Source organism: Heloderma suspectum, chromosome 1, assembly GCF_057233095.1.
Source record: "Heloderma suspectum isolate Gila_16-S chromosome 1, 16-S_ref, whole genome shotgun sequence".
Taxonomy (NCBI): domain Eukaryota; kingdom Metazoa; phylum Chordata; class Lepidosauria; order Squamata; family Helodermatidae; genus Heloderma; species Heloderma suspectum.
Genome location: NC_139458.1, coordinates 198,044,522 through 198,068,244, shown reverse-complemented (window position 1 = coordinate 198,068,244; position 23,723 = coordinate 198,044,522). Strand labels below are relative to the sequence as shown.

General features: G+C 43.0%; 1 protein-coding gene across 9 annotated transcripts in view; it reads left to right on the top strand.

Annotated features, from left to right (window-relative positions):
* The window catches only part of LOC146358601 (calcitonin gene-related peptide type 1 receptor-like), a 37,610-nt gene that overhangs the window by 3,008 nt on the left and 10,879 nt on the right, over positions 1–23,723 (top strand). Inside the window, exons 1-10 of one of the 9 annotated variants that reach the window (XM_084815482.1) lie at positions 1,650–1,677; positions 3,273–3,383; positions 7,984–8,164; positions 11,304–11,414; positions 14,960–15,072; positions 17,189–17,280; positions 19,658–19,784; positions 21,976–22,129; positions 22,346–22,406; positions 22,514–22,580. In XM_084815482.1, the coding sequence (XP_084671608.1) occupies positions 3,327–3,383; positions 7,984–8,164; positions 11,304–11,414; positions 14,960–15,072; positions 17,189–17,280; positions 19,658–19,784; positions 21,976–22,129; positions 22,346–22,406; positions 22,514–22,580 (963 nt within the window). In that variant the 5' untranslated portion in view covers positions 1,650–1,677; positions 3,273–3,326. The other 8 variants (XM_084815463.1, XM_084815473.1, XM_084815508.1 and 5 more) reach the window with 8 other exon arrangements.

Below are 23,723 nucleotides of genomic sequence, written 5' to 3'. Positions count from 1 at the left end.
GAACTAATTAAATTTTACTCCTGTCATTTGGAAGCATTCAGAGCTTTAAGGTATCCAAAATAATTATTTCAAGCAAATTATGTGTGAAGAAGGCTTTGGGGGGAAAAAAAGCATCCAAATGGATATTTTGGCCTACTCCCATTGGCCACAATACAATGTGATCTTCTCCTGCAAAAAGGGTTACTGTATAATGGAGTGTTTCGATTCTACACTCCCATTCCCCATTAAGGATAGGATAGGACATGATCTCTGCTCAAAATCTCTTCCAAAAACACTTGCGGGTCCATTTTCAAGATTCCCTTCCATGTCCCAGGGGCATCATATGCCATTTTTCAAAGGAGGCCACCTATTCCAGAGTGAAATGGGCCAGTCTTCACCCTCTGAATCCTACATCTATATAATACACCCATCATCTCCTGCTATCAGCAGTACCACAGTACTGCGGGCTCAGCCCCACCCTTGTTGCAATCTCTGATAAATACATCCCAAACTAGTGTGTCTGCCGATGCTTCTGTCTAGGGAGCTTCTCTTGCCATTTAATCTGGGAAGCAGATTAAAGCTGCTTTAATCCACAATGGAGTCTGGCTTCATCCACTTGTACACCAGATGATATTTCTTACCGTGAACTCCACCAAAATGGAGAAAGTTGCCAAATTTGGCAGATTCTTAATTCTCACCTGTCCCTAGCATTGGGTGAGTTCTGCTGGTGTAGCCGTTATGCCAGTGAAGCAGCTGGTGTTGTGCCAACATAAAAAGGTAAAGGTGTCCCCAGCCAGTCGTGTCCGACTCTAAGGGGTGGTGCTGATCTCCATTTCTAAGCCGAAGAGCCTGCGCTGTCCGAAGACGCTTCCGTGGTCATGTGGCCGGCACGACTCAACACCGAGGTGCACGGAACGCTGTCACCTTTCCTGCCGAAGCGGTGCCTATTTATCTACTTGCAATGTCTTGCTTTCGAACTGCTAGGTTGGCAGGAGCTGGGACTGAAGACGGGAGCTCACTCCGTCACGCGGCACTCGGGTCTCGAACTGCTGTCCTGGTGACCTTCCAGTCTGCGGTTCAGCGTCTTAACCACTAAGCCACCGCGGCCCCTATGTGCCAACATAGGCTTCTTCCAAATCCTCAGCCAGCTTAAGACCGGTAGAGGATGGCAGGTCACCTTTGAGAGTGACCTGTTTTCGCCATTGTAACTTTCTGACTCTATTTACCCAAACTCCCTTCTTGAAATGAAAGAAAATAAAAAGATCCATCTATTTCTGCAGGTGTGTTTTCCAAATGGGTGTTTGTGTCTGTGTTTCCATTAGCTAATTAAAGCTACGATACTTACAATTCTGTTTATTGAATATTATGACACTGCCCACCCTCAGTTAGACCCAGTTCCATCTTCATCTATCAGAACGTTAACCATTTATATGAATCTCTGCCATTGAAATCAAAGGGGCTTAAAAGTGCTTAACTTTGGCTGGATAATGCCTTTACAGCTTAAGTTTAGACTCATGCTTTTAAAGTATTGCGTGTGAGAGTGTGCACATGTGTGTTTGTGATTTTATTTTAAAATTCAGCTTCTTTCAAAGCTTCTTTCATTCAAAGCTACACTTCCTTTCAAAACTATAGTGCACGGATTTACAGATGGAGATAATTTGGATCACACGGCTGCTACTTCCCTTAGCTGTTCCCATGGTGAGTTTCTTCACTAGAGGTCCTGATATGACATTTTTAAAAAGAGAAATTAAAATATTTATCGTGCTTCAGCACTGTTGTGGCATTTGTTGTCTTTTCCCTCAAGTGGTGCCTGATTTTAACATAGCTAACTGGAGAAGCCAAACATTCCAGTCTTGTGACTCCTTCATGTGAGCTATATGGTAGATTTGTCATTATGTCCTCCATAGTTCTTTCACTAATGCAGACATGCAGTCCTAACTGCTGCCTTTCCTTCTCAAGGAACTCTGCTGCTTTATCTTCTCTTCAAACAGTCCCCTTCTTTCTTCTTGTTCCAGACAATTGCTCCTCAGTTCTGACTGAGACACATATGGGAAAGTCCACATTAAACAAAACTGACACTGGTGCATCTTAATGCAGTTCTCATTGTTTTTAATTTTATGTTAAATGTTATGGGAAATTATTCTCAACTTCCCCATGCTGTTCATAGGATGAGAAGTAAGGGCAGCACTTTGATGGTTTTGTGGGTGGGGCATGAACAAGGGTGAAGTGTGCAGTGAACATCCCAGTGGCACCAGTTCCACCATTATTATCAGTGGAGGCTGGTGGCTCCTATTTCAGTGGGGCAGTGAATCCATCCTGGCTTTCAGCCAGAGCTCTAAAGCTCCCCAAACTGGGTCCAGCACCTTGGAGAGCTCCACTAGAGTTCTGACTGAAACCAGAGCAGATTCACCACATCACTGAAATAGGAGCTACCAGCCTCCACTGAGGATGCTGAGGATGACCCACAAGGCTCCAGAGTAAGGGCAGGAGGCAGTTCTCTTGCTCTGATTGCTTCGTGAGGACACCACATGATGACATGTTGTGTTGCCGCAGGTCCTCATTCACATGGACATGTAACTTGCAGGTATTCAAGTGGAGTCTAAGGGGGCTTTAAGGTGTGGTGCACATACAGTAGATGTATCCATTACGTCCGTACTAAAATGCAGAACAGCTAATTCTAAAATGGGGAAGATGGCACAAACGCTCCTTCAAAGTCCCCAAATATGAACTTCATCAAAGAAGGAAAAAATGGCTTGGTTAGTAAGCACACCCTACTACCACATAGGCCGTTATACCCATTCTAATAGGCCTAGCTAGAAAAGATATAGAAAAGTTGAAGATGGGGTAAAATGGCATTTACTCAGTACAAAGGGGAAGGTGGCACAGTGGAAATGGCAGAGGAGGGGATTGGAAGCCCATATTACCAAGGAAGATCAAGTGCTGGTGAAAATGGTGAGCTGCAAGGCTAGAAAGGGACAGATATAGGAGAAAAGGAAAAGAAATAGTGGCTATAATTTCCTGACTTAGAGGAAGGGGAACACAAAGGACTTTGCTTCCTGGTTGGTTGTCAAAAATTAGAAAACAGAAGGAGGTAAGCATCCAAAGTAATCACAAAGAAAAGAAGCCATTCTCAGGATGCCAAAAAAACAAAACAAAATTATTGTAGGATGCCCAACACGTTTGGTTTCTTTCATCACTATGGAGGAGTCCTGTGCTGGATTCATTAGGATCTTCCTTTCCTCGTGCTTGATATTATTCCAGGGATGTGCAGTTGTTTTTTCTATCTTTCCAAGGTCTTGTAGAACAAGATTTTCAAAGACTTGTATTGCTGGATCCACTGGAGGGGGATGCATAAATTTAGGTCTGAAGTACTCCGACAGCTAGTTGACACAGTCTCATGTATGGTATGTAATAGCCGTCCCATGAAAGTCATTATGAGAGATAAAAACCATCCTAGATAAGGGATTATGCCTGGGTTATATAACTGAAGGAGAATACAGGTTTCTATGTAAAACCAACCCAGGAATTCCTGTATTTTATACCTTGCCAAAAATTCATAAGGGAGTCATTTCCCCTCCAGGCAGACCAATAGTGTTGGGATGTAATTCAGTATTGGAACCACTCTCCCAGTATGTGGATCACTTCCTAAAACCTTTCATACCTTTAATGCCATCGTATGTACGTGATTCTTCTACTTTCATTAATAAAATAAAATCTGTTAATATAGAGAAGGATATTTTGATCACTATGGATGTTAGACAAACCAATATACCTCAAAAAGATGCCCAAAACGTTATGCAACAAACATTGGATAGGAGAAGAGAAAAACATCCTCCTACCCACTTTTTTCTCTCCCTTGCAGAAACAGCACTTTGCCAAAATTATTTTCAATTTGATAATTGGTTTTACTGGCAAATTAAGGGGGTTGCCATGGGCTGCTCTATGGCCCCAGAAGCGGCCAACCTATATATGGCAGAATATGGGGGGGGGGACGTTTTTCACCTGAGGCTTTCTATAAATTATACCAACATACAACAAAATGTTTGATGTGGCTGAGGTATATTGATGATATATTTACCATCTGGAGAGGGAGCAAGGAGGAGCTACAACAATTCATAATGTAGGTAAATACCAGGGATGAAAACATCAAATATGATATTCATGTTAACACCTGGAAGTCCACTTTTTAGATCTCAAGGTGAGAAAGGAAGGGGAACAGCTGTCCGCCACAATTTATAGAAAGCCCACTGACATTTGTGCATATTTAAAATATGATAGCTCACACCCCAGCTCCCTAAGGTATTCCTCCCATATGGACAGTTTCTGTGCCTCAAGCAGGGACCCCCTGATCCGTGCAGGGACCCCCTGATCCGACTCAGAAGCCACTTCGCGGCTTCTGAGGCGGGCCCGATTTGGCTCAGGCAGATTCGGGGGGGGGGGAGCAACCTGACTTGGCCCCAAACCCGAAGCAGGATTTGGATGGTGAACCCCCCCCCTTTGGGTTCACCCCTGATGCCCTCGCACAACCCGCAGCTCCTTACCTAGGCCACTTCCTCCACCACAGCCATCACCTTCTCTGTCGCTGCCTTCTCGGCCTTCTCCGCCACCACTGCTGCATTGTCCTCACTGCTGCTGCCACGTTCTCCGTCATTGCCCACCGCCGCACCGCCTTCACCGCTCCCTTCTCCTCCACTGCCACCACCAGCGCCTGAGACCTAGATGTGCAGCAACTCATCTTCTTGCAGGGAGTCGCCATTTTTAAAAGAAGACAGTGGAGAAGGCGGCAGCAGTGAGGAGAAGGCGGCAGTGGCAGCGGCAGAGAAAGCGGCTCAGATAAGGACCTGGAGGCACCGGGGGGCTGGGCTGGGGGGGTGAACCTCCGAAGCACACCAAGTGCTTCAGAGACCCCCCACCCACTCCAGGTTGCTTCGTGCCCCCTCTGCTTCGCCTCAGAAGGGGCACAAAGTGACCCGAAGCAGCCCACTTCGACTCAGGGTTCAGGCCTCGGGCCAAAGCAGTGCACAGCCCTAATACAAACAGAACATCCTCAGACCTAATCAACTGTGCTTTAACATTTGACCACATTACCAACAAATTGCAAGGGAGCATATAAAGATATTGGCATATAATACAACATATTTCAGATTGCCAAAAGAAACTGCTGATTTCTTTTTAAAAAAACAGGAATATCAGAAATTTTCTGATAGGAAATGGATTTAAAGAACACAACAGAAGTTTAGTCAATGTCTTGCCAGGTGCTTACATGCTTAGGGGCCATCACCCACGCGGACACTGCAGCTGCTGTAGGTACACCTCCAAAATTATAGAATTTGAAAACCCCTCCAACCAACAGATAGACAATTTGAAGCATTTCACTACCTGCAGTACAGTAGTGCCTTTGTAGTTTATGCTGTCTGGTGTAAATGCCCTAAGCTTTATGTTGGAAAAACAGTAAGACATTTTTAAAAACGGATAGGGGAACACCTGAGTAACATTAAGAACAAGAGACCAGGTGTCCCATTTGTGATCCATTTTGCAGAACAACAGCATTCTCCCACAGATCTAAAATTCTGGGCACTGGATAAGCTTGACATTAAGGGAGAAAAATATCTGTTGAGGGGAGAAGCTGACTGGATTTTGAGACTGAACACACACACTCTCCATGTGGTTTAAATGAAGACCTTGAATTTTTACCACTCTTATGACCGATGGGTGATTTACACACACTTCCTAACTACCACAGTACCATTCAGTTTGGAGACCTTGGCTGGATTACGTCAACATGGAAACACCTGAAAGAGCTAGAAAAAAATGGACAAAAGAGTATAAGATAAGATTCGAGAAACGTATTTTCCAGTCACCAGTAGATTGACACAGGAGACAATCTTTTGTGAAAAAATTCTGCTGATGTTTTTCTCTAGTAAGTGTGAACTTATATGTTATTCTTAGTAAATAAGCAGGTTTTATATGTTTTTTTATACATGCATAAGCCCCTGTGACAATTTCGATTTTAGTAAAGTTTTAATTATATGTGTTGTCCTATTTGTAATTTTTATGAGGCCTAAAAATAAGAAAAAGGCCGAAATGTGTTGGGCTTACTACAATAATTTTTTGTTGCATCCTGAGAATCTGTTTCTCTTCTTTGTAATTTGCCAAAAAAAATAGAAAAATACCACGGGCACAGACTACCATTGGCTTTTCTCAGCTTTAGTTTCCAATTCAGAAATTTGGCAATAGCCTCACACCATCCTGGCCTTGTTGACAAGGGGCTCCACCACATTGTCCATTGAAACCCAAAATAAAGCTGTCTGGGAAGAGATGATGGGGAGACCAGCTGTGCTTAGGGACCCTGGAGCCCCCTCAATTTTGGTTTAAAAAAAAAAAGATTTAGAAGGAGAGCCTTAGCAATTGGCCTTCTCGCTTAAAGTTTCCAGTTAGATCCAGAAATTGTATGTTCTACTTGAGATGTCTTCGTAGCTGCTTCCCAGTGTTCTCTGCTTCCTGTGGGACCAATTCCACCTTTTGGACTGAGAACTGATGACTCACAGATAGGTCAAATTCCTCTCCCAGGGTGTAAAGATCTGACATGTTGTTGCTGCACACATGCTCATTCACATGCATATTCCTCATTCACACGTGCACAAGGACCTGCATATTTCATGTGTCCATGGAACGTGGGACCAAAAGAGGACCTTTGCCAGTGGTATCATGTGTACACAGCAGATTTATGCATCTCACTACGACAAAGTGGGGAATAGTCTCTTCTTCTGGTTACTGAACTGAAGTACATCATGATGACAAATTAAATGATGGATTTGCATGTAATTAAACCAAATAATCCCATCTTGGTAAAACCGTATTTGTTTTTTAGATAAATAAACCAAATACAATGCATTCGGAGCTACAAACCGAAACTACTAGAACAAGAAGATATGTATGGAGCAGGGAGAATCAGTCTCTCACAAGTAGAGAAAATAGCTCATTCAGCACAATTGTATGGATATTACTGCCTATTGAGTTCTTACACTTAATTAGTTGTAGGAAGTTTAAGCTGCAATACTATGCAGTTACCCAGGAGTAAGTTCTATTGAAAGCTTCTGAGTAGACAGGTGTAGAATTGCACAGTCAGTTAACAGTGCAATCCTAATAGTCTAATCTTTACTCTGATAAGTCCAAATGAGTTCCGGTAGGACTGCTTCTCCAGTCAAGGTGTGTTTAGGGTTGCAGCCTCTAAGACAGCAGCTTCTAAACAGCTTCTGGGGAGCCATAAGATACTTCAGATCTCCTCCACAGCTGTAGACAGAGCTGTGACCATGGAGGAGGAGATCCAGTTGTGGATCTTCCTCCCACCTCCTTCCAGCTGCTGTGGAAACCTGATGGCTCCTCTTCCAAGCTCACTGCTGCAACCTCGGAAGAGGGCTGGGGAGAGAGGAAAGGGGGTGTGATTATGGGCAGGGAGGGAAGAGGAGAAGCCACATCCATAAGATCCACAAGACTTGGTCTTCATTCCCACCCCCAGAAAGGTAAGCAAGCTAGATTTGCTGAGAGGCCTGTCTAGCTAAAAAAAATAGTACGCAGGAAGAACGGGAGATGAATACACCTCCAGCATTCCTCCTGCTCTGCTAGGCATGGCCTGCGGTAGACAGAGGGCTGCAAGATGGGAGCCCTCTGTCTATAGTGCATCAATCCCATAGGATTGCATTCTAAAGCTGCACATACACGTAACAGTTCTGAGTAACAGAAGCATCCACATCTGTTGAGCACCAACCATCCTTGAAGAGGCGTTGTGCAGGAGAGAGTGGGACTTCCTTCTTACAAGTTGGTTCCTCCCATCTGATTTTGCAAATAGTTGTACTAAAGTACTCAGTTCCTACTGCCCAATTAATTGGGGTGCGCATTTTTTGAATTGCTTGAAACAAAATTAAATTAGGTGATGAATCAACTGAACATTGTAGCCCCAACAACGATAATGGCAACTTGCACTATATCTCCTTTTCTCTTCAGGTTTTTGTCAAAGCAATTCCAGAAGAGAGCAATGGGGATTTGACTGTAGAAAACTTTACAATGGATGATGGGAATGTGATGGAAGATCTCCCTTCATTCAGCCTAACGATGAATAAAATCATGAAAGCACAGTTTGAATGTTACCAGAAAATTGCACAAGCTCCTTTATATAAGAATGACGGTAAAAGGTTTTCTTTTCTGTTGCAAGCAGATTTATTTTATTGAAAGCTTCATTCACACAAGCAAAGGCAACTCCCATCCAACCATCATTCATGCAAAAATAACCTCTTGTTGAGACCACTCCAGCAGCATGTATTTTAAGGACCCCGTGAGAACAGTTTAAAAAACTGCAGTTGGTGCAGAATGTAATGGCCCGCTTGATGGTAAAGGCAGGTAAAAAAGAGCAGAGCACTCCACTCATCATGTGCTTGCACTAACCACCAAATCCAAGTACTGGATTGACTGCTTGATTTTGAAATATCTGTACCTCATGTTTCCTTAGTATTGTCCCAAACCTCCAACAAATAAAAGAATGACAACAATCCAAACTTCTTATATCAATCTGGCAATAAAACACAAAGTCAGTAAAAGAGCAGCAGAATCACAAGGAGCTAGAGCAACCTTCCCCAACCTGGTGCCTTCCAGATAGGTTGGACTACCACTCCCATCTTTCCCATTGGCCATGATGGCTGGAATGATGGGAGCTGTAGTCCAACACAACTAGAGGGCACCAGTTTGGGGAAGGCTGAGGTAGAGCTGTAACCGTCAGAATTCAAACCAAAGGCATGAGAAAAAACAATTTTTTTGCATGGCACCAAACGGTTACAATAAATGCCAGGTCAATATCCTTCGGGGAGCATGTTCCAGGACATGGCAAGTATTACAAAATGCCCTATCTCTACTCATACCCAACAACATCAACAACACCACACACACACACACACACGCACACCAACACACACCTGAAGCTGGGAGGATCCTGTGAAGGGCCTCCCATTATGATTTAATTGGATGGGTTCATATTGGAAGTTCATATTGGAGAAGGCGTTCCCTCATATACACTGGGTTTTATCACTTGAAGCCAATACTCTGAAATCAACTGGAACTGTCCCTTAAATTAGGGGATGCTTGAGAAATTTGAGCTCTACACATTCTGATATGATCTGACCTGATCTACTCCTCCCAGATTGGAACTTAGTGAACCTTCACGCATTCCAGGTATCCCAAAGCAGTTCTTAGCGCCTTCTTTTTTTAAATATCAAAATTCCTTCAGAAATGTGCATTTTCAGAGAAGATACATTTAAAAATGCATACTTAAATATGTATCTAAATGTGAATTTTCATGCTGATATATATATTTAGTATACGTGGTTGTGGCAACAGGACAGAACAGACTCATGAACACAACACATATGAAAGCGACACAGAAATAGACGGATTGGTTCATTCCTACATACAGTGCATAACTGTATCTAACATGCAACATGACCAGAGCATGTCAAACAAAACATACTGGTTACATCCAATGTTATGCTAGCATAAAAATGGCAAGAGTTGAAGTTATTCTTCTGACGCTTGCAGAACTACTAGAAAAACAACTAACACAACCAGTGCAAATAGCGCTTAGCCTAATGAAGTTGTAATAAGTGGTGCAATGCCTTGGGCTGCCCCTTATGGAAGTGGAATTACAGTGCTGGATTTAATACTTGTGCAAGGATGAAAATGGGGTTTCCTCAAGTGTTATAAGCTTTGAACTAGCTGAATGACAACATTTGATACAACCCATCATGTGCCATGTTTGGTCAATGCGCATGCGCACTGATAACATAGAGCAGAAAAAAGGTGTACATGAAGAGGAGGAGCTGAAAGCTGCAGCAAACTGCATGCTCCAATTCTTGGATTAATTTGAGAATTTTTCCTACTGGAAGTGAAATGCAGGGCCAGAGCAAACCAAATTAACAGAGCAGGAGAAATCTGTCATCCCTAATTTGACCAATGGAACTGGAAACTATCTGCTTTTTTGTTTGTTTTAAAATATTTTTAGCTCACCTTTTAGGACAGAGTCCTTACAAGGCAGCTTACAACAAATATGAACCATAAAATCATACTGTCAAAAATACAGCATAATTTAAAACAATAAATTAGAAATCTCAAAGCTTTCAAAAATGACCAGTGATATCTACAGTTAATAGTAACCAAGGATCCCAAAACATTTGGGGCATGTGGGCACATTTGGAATGTTTAAGAAGTGTTTTAGATGTGAGCACAAAATGGTTTCCATTGGGGCTGGGTCACAAAACATTTGAGAGCACACATGGCTTCACTGTGTTTGTTTCTCTGTGTCTGTCTGTCCCTCTTTCTATCACACACAGAGAGAGAAAACAGAGAGAACACACTGAGGGCCAAATTAATCACATAGCTGAGGCATATCTTTTATTTTACTCTAGTGTAACTGTGCATGGTTCCAATTCAGATCAGGACCAACATGCTCCAGAAAGGAAGGATTAAACCTTCCCCTGTCCCCCCCACCCAAATTACACACACATGTCCACCGGGGGTGGGGAGGAAATAAATGTCTCCATTGTAGTCAGTGGAGGGTGTTTAAAAAAAAAAAAGCAGTCCCCAGGGGGGTGAAATTTCGGGGGGGGGGATCGTCCCTTCCTGGAGTGTGCAGATCCTGATCTGTATAGATACACTAGAGTAAATAAAACTATTCTTCTCAGCATTAGCATGATTTGTAATTTGGCTTTCTTCAGAAAGAAGACAGAGAAAACATTCCCCTCATGAAAGTCAATGAGACATTTCTCCTTTGACTTGCATGGGATGTGGAGAAGCTGAATTCCTGAAAATGGCTGGGGGTAATAAAACAATTACAGCACAGCTGAAGCCAGCACAATAGCAATCTAAAAGCCAATAAGCCAGCAACATAAACAAATCAGATAATTTAAAAAAAATTAAAAGCCATTAAAAACCGACGTGTCATCAAAATTCTTTTGAAGGGCGAAGTTGATGGGGCAATCATATATCCCTGGGAAGGGAGTTCAATCAAGTTTGCTCTTATTTGCATAGCCCCCCCCCCCCGATCCAATTCCTTGGTCATGCTATAAGGGAGTTCAGTGCTCGAGAGTGTGAGAAACCAACTTCTATGTATGTAAATACTCATGAAGGATACAGCACCTACTCTAGAAAGTTCCGTTGAAACAGTTGTGGCCTTTTGTTGTTGTTTGGTTTTCCTGTGCCTTCACCTTGAAAACTGATGTATAGCAATAGCAAATGTCTTGTAAATTAGAACTGAATGTGATTTTTCTTAACTTTTGTAGTTCCTCACTGCAGTAGATCATGGGACGGCTGGTTGTGCTGGGATGACACTGTTGCAGGGAAAACAGCAGTGCAGAACTGTCCCAATTACTTTCTGGACTTTGATCCTTCTGGTAATTTTTTTGAATTATTTATTTATGGGCAATGTGAGGGGCAAGGCTGGAAAAGGTCAGTTTACATTCCAATTCCAAAGAAGGGCAATGCCAAAGAGTGTTCAAACTACCGTACAATTGCACTCATTTCACGTGCCAGCAAGGTTATGCTCAAAATCCTACAAGGTAGGCTTCAGCAGCATGTGAACCGAGAACTACCGGAAGTACAAGCTGGGTTCCGAAGAGGCAGAGGAACTAGAGATCAAATCACCAACATTCGCTGGATCATGGAGAAAGCAAGAGAATTCCAGAAAAACATCTATTTCTGCTTCATCGACTACGCTAAAGCCTTTGATTGTGCAGATCACAACAAACTGTGGCAAATTCTTAAAGAGATGGGAGTACCAGACCACCTTTCCTGTCTCCTGAGAAACCTGTCTGAGGGTCAAGAAGCAACAGTAAGAACCAGACATGGAACAACCGATTGGTTCAAAACTGGGAAAGGAGTATGACAAGGCTGCATATTGTCACCCTGCTTATTTAACGTATATGCAGAGTACATCATGAGAAACTCCAGGTTGGATGAACCACAGGTCGGAATTAAGATTGCCGGGAGAATTATCAACAACCTCAGATATGCAGATGATACCACCCTAATGGCAGAAAGAGAAGAGGATCTAAAGAGCCTCTTGTTGAGGGTGAAAGAGGAGAGTGCAAAAGCTGGTTTGAAACTCAACATTAAAAAAACTCAGATCATGGCATCTGGCCCCATCACTTCCTGGCATATGGAAGGGGAAGAAATGGAAGCAGTGACAGATTTTACTTTCTTGGGCTCCAAGATCACCGCAGACGGTGACTGTAGCCATGAAATTAAAAGATGCTTGCTCCTTGGGAGGAAAGCTATGGCAGACACCTAGACAGCATAGTAAGAAGCAGAGACATCACCTTGCCGACAAAGGTCCGTATAATCAAAGCTATGGTTTTTCCAGTAGTAATGTATGGCTGTGAGAGCTGGACTATAAGGAAGGCTGAGCGCCGAAGAATTGATGCTTTTGAACTGTGGTGTTGGAGAAGACGAGTCCCTTGGACTGCAAGAAGGTCAAATCAGTCAATCCTAAAGGAAATCAACCCTGACTGCTCATTGGAAGGACAGATACTGAAGCTGAAGCGCAAATATTTTGGCCACCTAATGCGAAGAGAAAACTCCCTGGAAAAGACCCTGATGCTGGGAAAGATTGAAGGCAAAAGGAGAAGGGGATGGCAGAGAATGAGATGGCTAGATAGCATCACCGATGCAATGCATATGGACTTGAGCCCACTCCGGGAAAGAGTGCCGGACAGGAAGGCCTGCCGTGCTATGGTCCATGGGGTCACGAAGAGTCGGACACGACTGAATGACTGAACAACAACAACAAATGTGAGCTATCTGCATAGCAACCATAAGAAACAGGCATTAGTAATGGGCTCTTCTGGAAGTCGAAAAACCGCTGGAAATAGTTATAACCAGACTTTGTTATTATTGTGACCAGAAGCAGAAGCTGAAAATACATTAAACTTCCTGTTCCTCCCCATCATGATAATGCCATGTCTATGCCATATATATATGCGCATTCCTGCTAAGATTATGATGGGGGGGTAGTTTGTGCATCTCCCTGTTGGAGGAGGTACCAAAGAGGTATTTCAGCCCTGACAATGGTGTGATGGAACTGGATGTTCAAGTCACGGGGGCGAGGGGCGGATTTCTGAGGCCACTGAGAATTTGTGTTGCATTTGAAAATTCTGTTTGCTTACATTTTTGAAAATTAACCTACAGCCTAAATAGGAGTGACAGGTAGTTGTTGTTGTTGTTGTTATTATTATTATTATTATTACATTTTTATACCACCCCATAGCAGAAGCTCTCTGGGCAGTTTACAAAGATTAAAAACATTAAAATACAATATGCAAAATTCAAAAACATAAAAAACATACAACAGACAGTATACACAGAGACAACATATATCTAAAAATGACTTTGAGCAATCAGCAATCAGCCAAACCATAAAACGAACCCAGAATCGATTAAAACTCATGACATGCTGCCAAATGGCTGGGAAAAGAGAAAAGTCTTGACCTGGCACTGAAAAGATAGCCATGCTGGCACCAGGCAGGCCTTGTCTGGAATTGGGGGGCAGCCACGGAAAAGGCTCTCTCCCTTGTTGCTGTCTTCCGAGCCTCCCTCAGAAGCTTACAAGCTATACGCTTGATAGTCAGTGGGACTAGATTGCTTATGGATTGTAGTGATTTAAAGCTGAAAATTCATTGAATGGCCATGACCAGAAATAGCTGTTTAGGGTGTATGAGGGTGGAGGGAAGGCTGCCCATACTTCCCTTACGGCAGCTCAGGCACTGAAGAAGTCATTCATTTTTCAACTTTAAAAAAAGAAAGTGGTTTCTGTTTTCAGCAATGGGAACTGCTGTAGCAAAACACTTTGAATACTCTGCTGAACATGCACCTCTAAGTAGTCATTTTGATTTATGGCCTAAGGAGATGGTTTCTATGATCCCCCTTCTACCCACCCTGAAAAGTGGTTTTAAATAGGGCGGGCTGGCCAATGTTTCCATTCAGATGATAAGATTTTAGCTGTAGGAACAGGTAGGATCTGGGCATGGCTGCAAGCATGAGAAGAGGGTGGCATGAATTAATACAACTATAAAAGTAATTTCTTGGTGGACTATAGGAGAGTGGGCAAGAGTGCCAAGGTGGAAAGTATGGAGCATAAAGGAAGAAGAGAGGATCAAGGGACAGGACTGCCTTCACAGTGTAAGCCTGTTCCAGCACAGACTCATTCTTCTTCTCGGGTAGCATGCATCACTAGGTGAGATTTAACTATTTGAAGCTTGCACAGGTGTGACCCAGTGACCCACCAAGCTGATCGCAGCCCCACCAGCCACCTATTGTGGCTAATCAAGTGCATGGGAAATCTGCAATTTGTGTCGTTTCAGGCAGGTAGCAAAAACAGGAGATTAATCAGGCCCCCAGTTGGCTACCATGCTTGGCTGCTGGGCTGTGTGCAGCTTCGTAGGTCATTCATTTTGTCAGCTAGAACTATACTGTGCACATGAATCTTCAGTAACTTTCTGTATAGTTCTGTCATGCCAATCCTTTGCAAAAAATCTTCATTATGTCAGAGATAAGACAGCCAGTCCTCTTGAAGCTTGATGGAGCCTGCAGGTGTACAAGGCAGACTTATGTGGAATGTGACTTGGCGTTCCTTCTTCATAGTCCCATTTAGGTCACTGCTTGACCAGCCTTAACAACAAAGGTTGAACCTTATACTTTAACTCAGCACTTATTGCAATTTTTTTTGCTATGAAATCTATACTAGAACAGGGAGCTTTCATTTTATTTAACAAGTTGCATTTTAATCCAGCATTTTAATACACGTTTCACTATTTCAGTGTAAGAATTCTCCTTGATATTGCTGTATTTGATATTCCCCTTAGCTGGTTGTTAAATATTAAGGAACAGAATACTGACTGCTGTGTGTGTTCTGCTTCTTTTCTCCTTAATTTTCTTCCACAAGAAAAAGTTTCCAGGATTTGTGAAGAAAATGGACACTGGTTTGTACACCCTGACAGTAACATAATATGGACAAACTACACTCTCTGCAGTTCAGGAGTAACATCTAAGCTGCAGGTAGATAGAAAAATGAATGTATTCAGAAAAATGGGTATTTGAAAAGATATGTAACTAATGTAGATTTTTTCAGTATGGACCCTCTGATATGCAAGCTTTATTTTTCCTTATCATAGAATTTGTGTAGGCTCCAGTGAGCTTTTAAGAGTATTTACAATGGATTCCTATTCTCCTATTTATTTTATCTACCCATTTGTTTCTATCCTATTTGTGACTCCGGTTGAGGGAGGGAGCAATCCTATGGCCTCAGGTCAGCAGCTAGACGGCCATAGGATACCTGGTTTTCCGGGAACTGACCTCAGAGCCCACGGTCTGAGGTCGGTTCCTGGAAAACCAACCTTCCCCCCCCTTCCACGCTGCCTCACAGGCAGCATGGAACAGCCCCATGCTCCGCACTCACAAGAGGAGCATGGAGTGGCCAAAATGGGACGTTCTGGGAGGCGTTTCGGAGCGGGGAGGGTGAAAATGCTGGTACGACACATCCTATGTGTCATCCAGCAGCCTCCTCTCCTGCTCCACTCTCCTGTGGCTAGACAGCCAATTTTGGGCAGGGCAGGAGAAGCACGGAGGGCACAATCCCCTCCATGCTTCTCCTGCTCTGCATTGGATAGGTGGTCGCCTCTGAGTTCGGAGGTGGCCACCTATCTGCATAGGATTGTGCCCTGAATCTGTCAAGGTCGATTTTGCCCAGGTTATCATTATTCCAGTGCTTGGTTCATCCCTACCAATTCTGCATTAGATTTAGGGGTGTACGGATCCCCTAGCTTTCTTATCTGGGGGGGTCCATGGGGGGGAGGCAATCCATCCCTCCCCCCCAGAATCCATCTGGGCCAGCTCCGCTCTGCATGTCGATCCCGCAGAGCCGGCCGCCGGGTCTGCATCGTTGGCAATACAGCTGGCCGCCATTGCTGTGCGGTATCGCTTCACTGGGCTAACTAACTCCGGATGCAAATGGCATCCACTCTGCCATTGGCGGCCGTAAAGCTGGTAGATTTACCTAAATGCAGGTGGAGGTGAGTGCTCCGTTCCGCCATGGGCCCCAAAGGGGCCGGATTCTAAGAACTCTTAAGATTTTAAGATTCTAAGAATTCTAAGATTCCAAGATTCTCATTGGAGTCCATGGCGGAATTCTCTGCCATCCCTAACTAGTTGCAGTTATGTTTCTGCATGATAATTGGTACGTATTTTCATGCACATGGTTCTTTAAAAAATACACCTTTTGTGTGCAGCCATTCAAATATATGCATTTTAAAACAATTGTTCAATGAATAAACGTTTTTATGTGCATTTCTCCCACATGTGTGCATTTTTGTTTCTATCCTATTTTTACTTTTTTGTGAAGTGTATTGCAAATTTCAGAACTGTATGGATTTCGACAGCAAACTATGTTCTGGTTCATGTGTAGGTTCAAAAAGTGCACATTCGGTAGGTTGGAATCAAAATGCAAACCAAACGAATTTTTCACCCATCCCTATTTATGATTCCTTCCAAGTGGGCAAATTGCTTTCTGTGCTGTAAGAATGGAGGGTTCACCCCAGCAATCCTGAAGTTTCTATCATAATATTGGGAGAAAGAACCAACTCCCACTCCCCCAAACTTTCTTATGACCTACACACTTGTGATGGCCTAGTGCTAGAAATGTGAAAGATCAGTGGGTCATTCTGTGAACTGGCTTCATGGAACAGGCAAACAAACACGCAAAATATCTGTGCTCTGCCTCTCAAGGGAAATTCATTCACCCCATTTGCCCACTTTTAAATGGGATCTTAAGATTCTTGCATTCCTGTTGGTCCTGTTGAAGAGGCTACTCTATGAGAAGCAAAGGGTTTCAGCTGGAGAATGCTAAAAATGGACCTATGTATGAGTTTATGGAGAGAGATCCGTAAGTGCTATAATTGAACTTATTCAATTCTATGGTCTAATTGAAGATTAGATCTAATCTTCAAGATCTAACTGAATTTATCATTTGACCTTAAGTAACCTCTTATAGTAATGAGTTGAATTACCACAAATGTACTATTTTGGTAAATCAAATTTTGCATGAAATACTTGGGATGGGACCTGCATTGTATTCTATTTGGGGTTTCATGCTTGTTTCTGTGTTTCGTTGCAGCAGCATGCTCTGAATTTGTATTATCTCACAATCGTTGGCCATAGCCTTTCAGTTGTTTCTCTTTTGATTTCTTTGGGCATATTCTTCTACTTTAAGTGAGTATAATTGTAATTTGCATATACCACACACTTTTTGGTTGCAACTTCGATATGTAATTTGAATAATTTGCATCATCTCTTATCATAAGAGGTAGAGCAAAGACAGGTCAGGGGTTATGCTCAAGCTGAGAGAACATGGTGTTCAGATTTTTGGCCATTTCACCACTCAAGACTGGGTGTACTCATAACAAGTTATCATATACTGTAGCCAGAGGGCTGGTAGGTTTGCTGAGGGCTCCGTTGGCTACTAAGGTGGTCAGGTGTCCTCCATTATACCTGACTGCCCTCTTTTTAAGTTTGTGTCAAAGGAAATACCTTGTATCCTTCTCCAGTAAAACTGGAGTCATCTCCCAGCCATCTCCCCTCCCCACACACATAAAAAAGAAAGAATGGAAATGTTGAACTCACTACAAACACGTTTGTCACTTCCTACCCTCCTATGCCTGTGCCTGATGTCTAGCGTGCAATAAAACTGTAAGTCTTTAAGATGATACAAAACTGTTTGTTTTTTGTTCCAGATGCACAAGGTGAAATCTGGACTAAGCCCTTAAAAAACAGCAACAGTGAGCCTTTTGTTTAAGTTGTAGTGAGCCTTGAGGTTTGGTACATTGTATGCTTTCACTTTGGCCCTCTGTGGATGTGTAAATTTCAATATATCTTATATATTCTGTTTAGAAATGTAAATTTTTAACCCCTGCAAAACAGTTCCTTGCTGTACAAACAAGCTAGCTGTGGAGACTAGATTCCAGAGGTACCTTGCTAGTTGCAGATAGTGGAAGGGCTGGTAAAGCTAACCCGGAATAAGGCCCTGTTGAGGCCTTCTCTACTCAGACAGATCAAACACATGAGGAGGGAGAGCGCTCAAACCCTGACCCTTTGTGTCATCACATCCATCACTCTGTACTCATGGAGGGTGAGAATCTGAAGAGGAGAGTCTCCTGTCTATGTGGAGGCTTTACACACAATCTAGAACCCTGGAAAAACAGCATTCTGAGTTTTTCTACATGAGGCTGTTAATCTGCTGTATCTGTATTAGGTTTGGTTGCAGAATTGAGATCTGAGCTCTATGCAAAGAGCTTTTCCTTTCCTACTTTTCTGCTACACAACCTCTAGATGACACTGTTACGTAACCTCTAGATGGCAATTACACAAGTGGGGAAACGCATTTTGTTTCACTTTCACAAATAACATGCCATTTTCCTTTCTCTAAAAAACCCCATGAAAGTGCTTTTAAAAAAACAGAAGCAAAACTGGAGGGCCACTACATTGTGTAAAGCACCAATAAAAAACTTTGAGTGAGGAATGATGAGCGCACAATAAAAGCCTCATGTAGAAAAGCACACTGGCTCATGCGGAGAGCCTCCATGGATACAGGAGGCTCTCTTCTTCAGACCATCACCCTCCATGGGTAGAGGGCAACGAATGCAATGAAAGAGGGAGGGGGACTGGAGCTCTCTCCCTCCTCGTATGATTGACCTATGCAAGTAGAGAACATCTGAATAGGGCTAAACTGAAAGCTGTTTGAGGTGAATTTAAGGTAAGGAACCATAACAAGGGAGAGCAGGGCCTTGAGAAACACATCAGCAGTTAGCACCCTTGAGTGAACTGGACATTACAGAGTGAGAGGATTCTCCATAACCCAAATTTTGGGGGGCCCAGTGGTAGTTTACCTGTGATGCTAGCTTAGTTATTTTTTAAGTACCTTGTCTACATTGAACCAAAACAATCAGTTAAAACCTGGACAGCGGACTCAGCAGGCACCTGTAGGTCACCTAATCAAAATCACTATGGTGACTTGTATTTCATTACTATTCAAATCAAGTAATGATGTAAAAATTTGCATCTATACATCTACATTAGCACAGGCACATTCTATGCAAATTAGTGTCCTCTTTTATCCTCTGTTACGAGGATGCAAATCCTCTTTCTTGGTGATGTGTACTGACATCCAATGTGGCTACCCTATTAGCTACTCCAGAGGGCCTAGCATGTCCTGCTTCTGCCAGGATCTGAGGATTAGCTGTTCTCCTTTCTACAAATGGTCAGGAAGCAACAGCCCTCTCATCATGAAGCATTACAACTGAGTCTTCTCCCTCTGCTGTGTCTCCCATTCTCTTCAAGGAAGCTTGGCATGTATGAGCCTGCTAGTTAATTCTTATTTTGCAGCACTGTCTGGGAGTAGCCACCAGACCAGCATATGATTATGAAGCAATTTGGTATTGGGGGTGCATGCGTGCGCTTCCCGAAGTCTCTACAGACACCTTTATCAAGTGATTACATTTACCAGCAAGTCACTTTCTTGTGTAAAGGAGAGAAACCAGCAGGAGGTCTCTTGACCGCCCACATTAATGTTCTCTTGTGTGCTTACTTTCAGGAGCCTGAGTTGCCAGAGGATCACTTTGCATAAACATCTCTTCTTTTCTTTTGTTTGCAACTCCGTAGTTACAATTATTTGCCTGACAGGAGTTGCCAACAACCAACAGCTGGTTGCAGCTAATCCAGTAAGTGGATGTAACATCTGGTTGTTTTACTGTTTTATAAAAAGCAACATTCCACTGACAGAAACAGCAACGCAGGCTGCAATCCCATACACACTTACCTGGGAGCAATGCCCAGTGATCTCAGTGGACTGTAAGTAAGAGATATGTAGTCAGTGAAATGATAGGTGACAACCCTAGAGCACGGGTGGGCTTAAAGTAGCTCTCCAAACATTTTGGGCTTCAGCTCCCAAGTTTCCTGGTCATCAGCCATACTGGAAGGGGCTTCTGGGAGTTGAAGTCCAAAACATGTGGAGATCTACTTTCTGTCCACCCCTGCCCTCTTATTCTATGCTCATGAAGTCCTTATTATTCCCCAGTGCACATCTGCTGTGGACAACATAACATGAGAATGGGATACAAGCAATAGAAATCGCTATGATAGATCCCAAGTTTTGCCGAATGAGCCTCAGGATAGCAGGTGTACCTGATGACACCTGTCAGTACAGGTGTCAGTACTATAAGCCCAACCTTCTGGCATCCTGCTCATTCTAAAGTGGGCTGATGGATCAGGGAAACCATGTGCTTTTAAGTGAAAACCAGTTGCTGCTAGATGGTACTGCCAGCAAGATCCGGACTATGACGGACAAGATACAGAAGTGAATAACATACATCACAGGGGTTGGCCAGCTGACAGATTGCCCTTCCTCTCACCCTCCATTCCAAGAACACTCTCACATATCTCACCCTGGGCCTGTTGCTAAATTCTACTGCATGGTCTTGTAGGCCTCGTCTAACCTAGGCTCCATAGGCACTCCAGCACCTTGCCTGCCTTGGCTTTTGTCTCTCTGGAGCCAGCTCCTGAAGCTCAGTTGCTTCCACATTAGAGCCTTAATGCTGAGGCATTTCTTGAATGGGATTAGCTGGAAGTAGGACTAAAATGGCTTTTTGCCATTTTAACTTCTCCCTCTGTTTGTTATATTCTGCTGTTTTAATGCTTTATTTCTGACACCTGGTTGTTTTTCAGTATTTGTTTCAATTGGTAGCCAGCCCGGGGGACACTTTGGGGTCGAAGAGCAGGATATAAATGTATCTGTAATGCAGGTGCTGAATTTGTTACTTATTTGCATACATCAAAATGGCCAAAGTGCAGTATCTAGCATAGTTGTGTGGCAGATTCCTTCAATGCTATTTACATCAGGGCTTGGCAAGCTTTTTGCCCCTGACAGCATGCAAGGCCAGGACCAATGCTGGGTGGTGCCTGGATTCCCTCTCCCTCTGCTCCCCACACCTCTCTCTCTCTCTCTCGCTCTCTCTCTCTCTCTCTCTCACACACACACACAGGGCATCCCACTTTTGTGTTGGAAACACGTGAGTGTACTGACTGGCACAATCCTTAGCTGTTCCCACTGCCAATCAATTGGGGGAGGAACAAATCAGCTGGAGAATGAAAAGGGGCCTCCTGGCTGTATGTGGCCCAGAGGCTGTGAATTGCCTACATGTGATTTACAAATATGCAGTACAATGCATATATGCACTTAATTAAATACACTGAAAGAAAGATGGCATCATTGGTGTAGCGAAGTCTAGCAATGAGAGCGGCACAAGGCAGTGGCTGACAAAGGATAGGAGAATGGGCGTCAGGAGGAACAAACCAGGTTCTAAGTGCTCAAATTTCAGAATCCTAATGAGCAAAACCCAAATCTATGCCCCTAGAAATAGTCCTGCTACAAAATGTGATTCTCAGGATTCTAACAATATCAGTCCGTTCAAAAATGTCAATGGACCACCTGTTACCTGTTGCCGGCATTCACTGATGTATCCAATATCTGATGTCACACTTAATTATAAATAACAACAATGACTTGGCATTTTGAGAGGGGGCAATCAAATAAGTCAAAGCTTAGAGAATCAAATCTTTCCCTTCACGTTTGCAATGTCACTAAAATTGAGTGGAGAGGACGTCCACTCGTGCCATTGGACTTTCTCCTCTCCTCCCCCCTGCAGCTCCCCATGAAAATTCGCTATGGTGGCAGATATTGAGGGCACATGGGGGGGGGGGCTGCTGGAGGGAGGGGTGATCATCCCTCCTCCTGGTTCCACTGACAGAAGCATTTCTGTCAGCAGCACAAACCATTAAAATTATCCATATTATATGAAAACTCACATAATTTGAATACCATATAACGCTGATGTTCTTTCTCCCCCCTGATAGGCTGGATGCAAAGTGGCTCAGTACTTCCACCTTTATTTAATGGTCTGCAATTACTTCTGGATGCTCTGTGAAGGCATTTACCTGCACACTCTCATTGTGGTGGCTGTATTTGTGGAAAAACAGCACTTACTGTGGTATTACCTTCTTGGATGGGGTATGCAATTTTCCTCCTCATCCTTGGAATATCAAGTGTGTTTGTTTTCAGTCAAATTTTAAGGCATTCAAAGCAATCTAGTTTACAACATACCGCCTTTGCAAGAATTTGTTTTTGTTCCTCATAACTTTAGATTATCTGGGGCTAAATAAATACAAATCCTTCCTTTTGTTGTACAGAATTCTTAGTAAGGAGTCCTTCTTTTGCTGTTCACAGGATTCCCATTGATTCCTGCCTGCATACATGCTGTAGCGAGGAGCTTATATTTCAATGACAAGTAAGCCCAAACTAAATTCACCCTGCTCCCTTTCCAATAATTCTTTACAGGAGCTATGAAAGAGGCAACAAATAGTTCTTCCTTAATTTCAATTTATTCCCCTGCAGCTGCTGGATCAGTTCAGAAACTCATCTACTGTACATCATCCATGGAACAAATTGTACTGCTGTATTGGTATGAGTTTTTAAAAATGATTGGTTTTTAAATCTGTTTTTCCTGGTTTTATGCCTACACTTTCATCTATGTGCAAGAACTGTCTAATCTTCCAGGGTGTGCATTAAAGCAAAAGATTCAGTGGATCACAGAGATGAATATGAAAATTTAACTCCGTTTGAATTTGGGGGTTTGTTGCAGGGTGGAAATATATGTATCAGGACTTGGATATTTTCTGTCAGTTAGTTTCAGAGGCTTGGATCCAAAGCCCAGAGTGCGGTTTTGCATTTGTGCATGGTGGATATTCAGTTCTTCCATCTTGTAGACACTCCCATCCCAAAAGCCTCCACAGAGGGGACAGTACAAAGTCTCCTGCTTTGTGAACACATGACAGCAGTTTTCACATGTGTGGGGGGCAGATGCACTGACCCCAATCAATCCAGCTACTGACTGGATTTATGATGAAAGAGTGGCAGCCATCATATCATCATTAGTAACATTATTATTTTTAATAATGTTTTAGTCTTCAATTGCTTTTTGTAAAAAGGTAATTAGGAACACATTATAAATGAATGATCACTTATTAAATTTGTACCCACTTTTCCACAGTGATTGGTGCCCAAAGTGGTTTACATGACAGAACAAAGACACAAAAAAGAACAGTAACAACAGCATATGAAAATACATTATGATTGTTTCAGTTAAAACAATAAATAAATACTATATGTTTTTTTAATTTATTTATTGCATTTATATCCCTCCTTTTTCCCTCTTGCAAGGAACCCAAGGCAGCTTACATTATCCTCCTCCTCTCCATTTTATCCTCACAACAGCAACCCTGTGAGGTGGGTTGGGCTGAGAGTCTGTGACTGGCCCAAAGTCACCCAGTGAGCTTCCATGATCAAGTGGGGACTAGAACCCGGATCTCCCGTCTCCCACTCCAACCCTTTCACCACTACACCATGCTGGCTCCCCACTATTGAGAATATCGGCTACAGCTGTGGTCATCCTGTCTAAAAAAAGGATACAATAAGAGCTGGAAATACAGAAAAAAATAGTAAAATGACCAAGGGGTTTAGAGCTAAAACATTTGGGGCATCTTAGGTTAAAAAGGAGATTGCTAACAAGTGATATGATAGAGATTTACATTATTCATACAGAGGT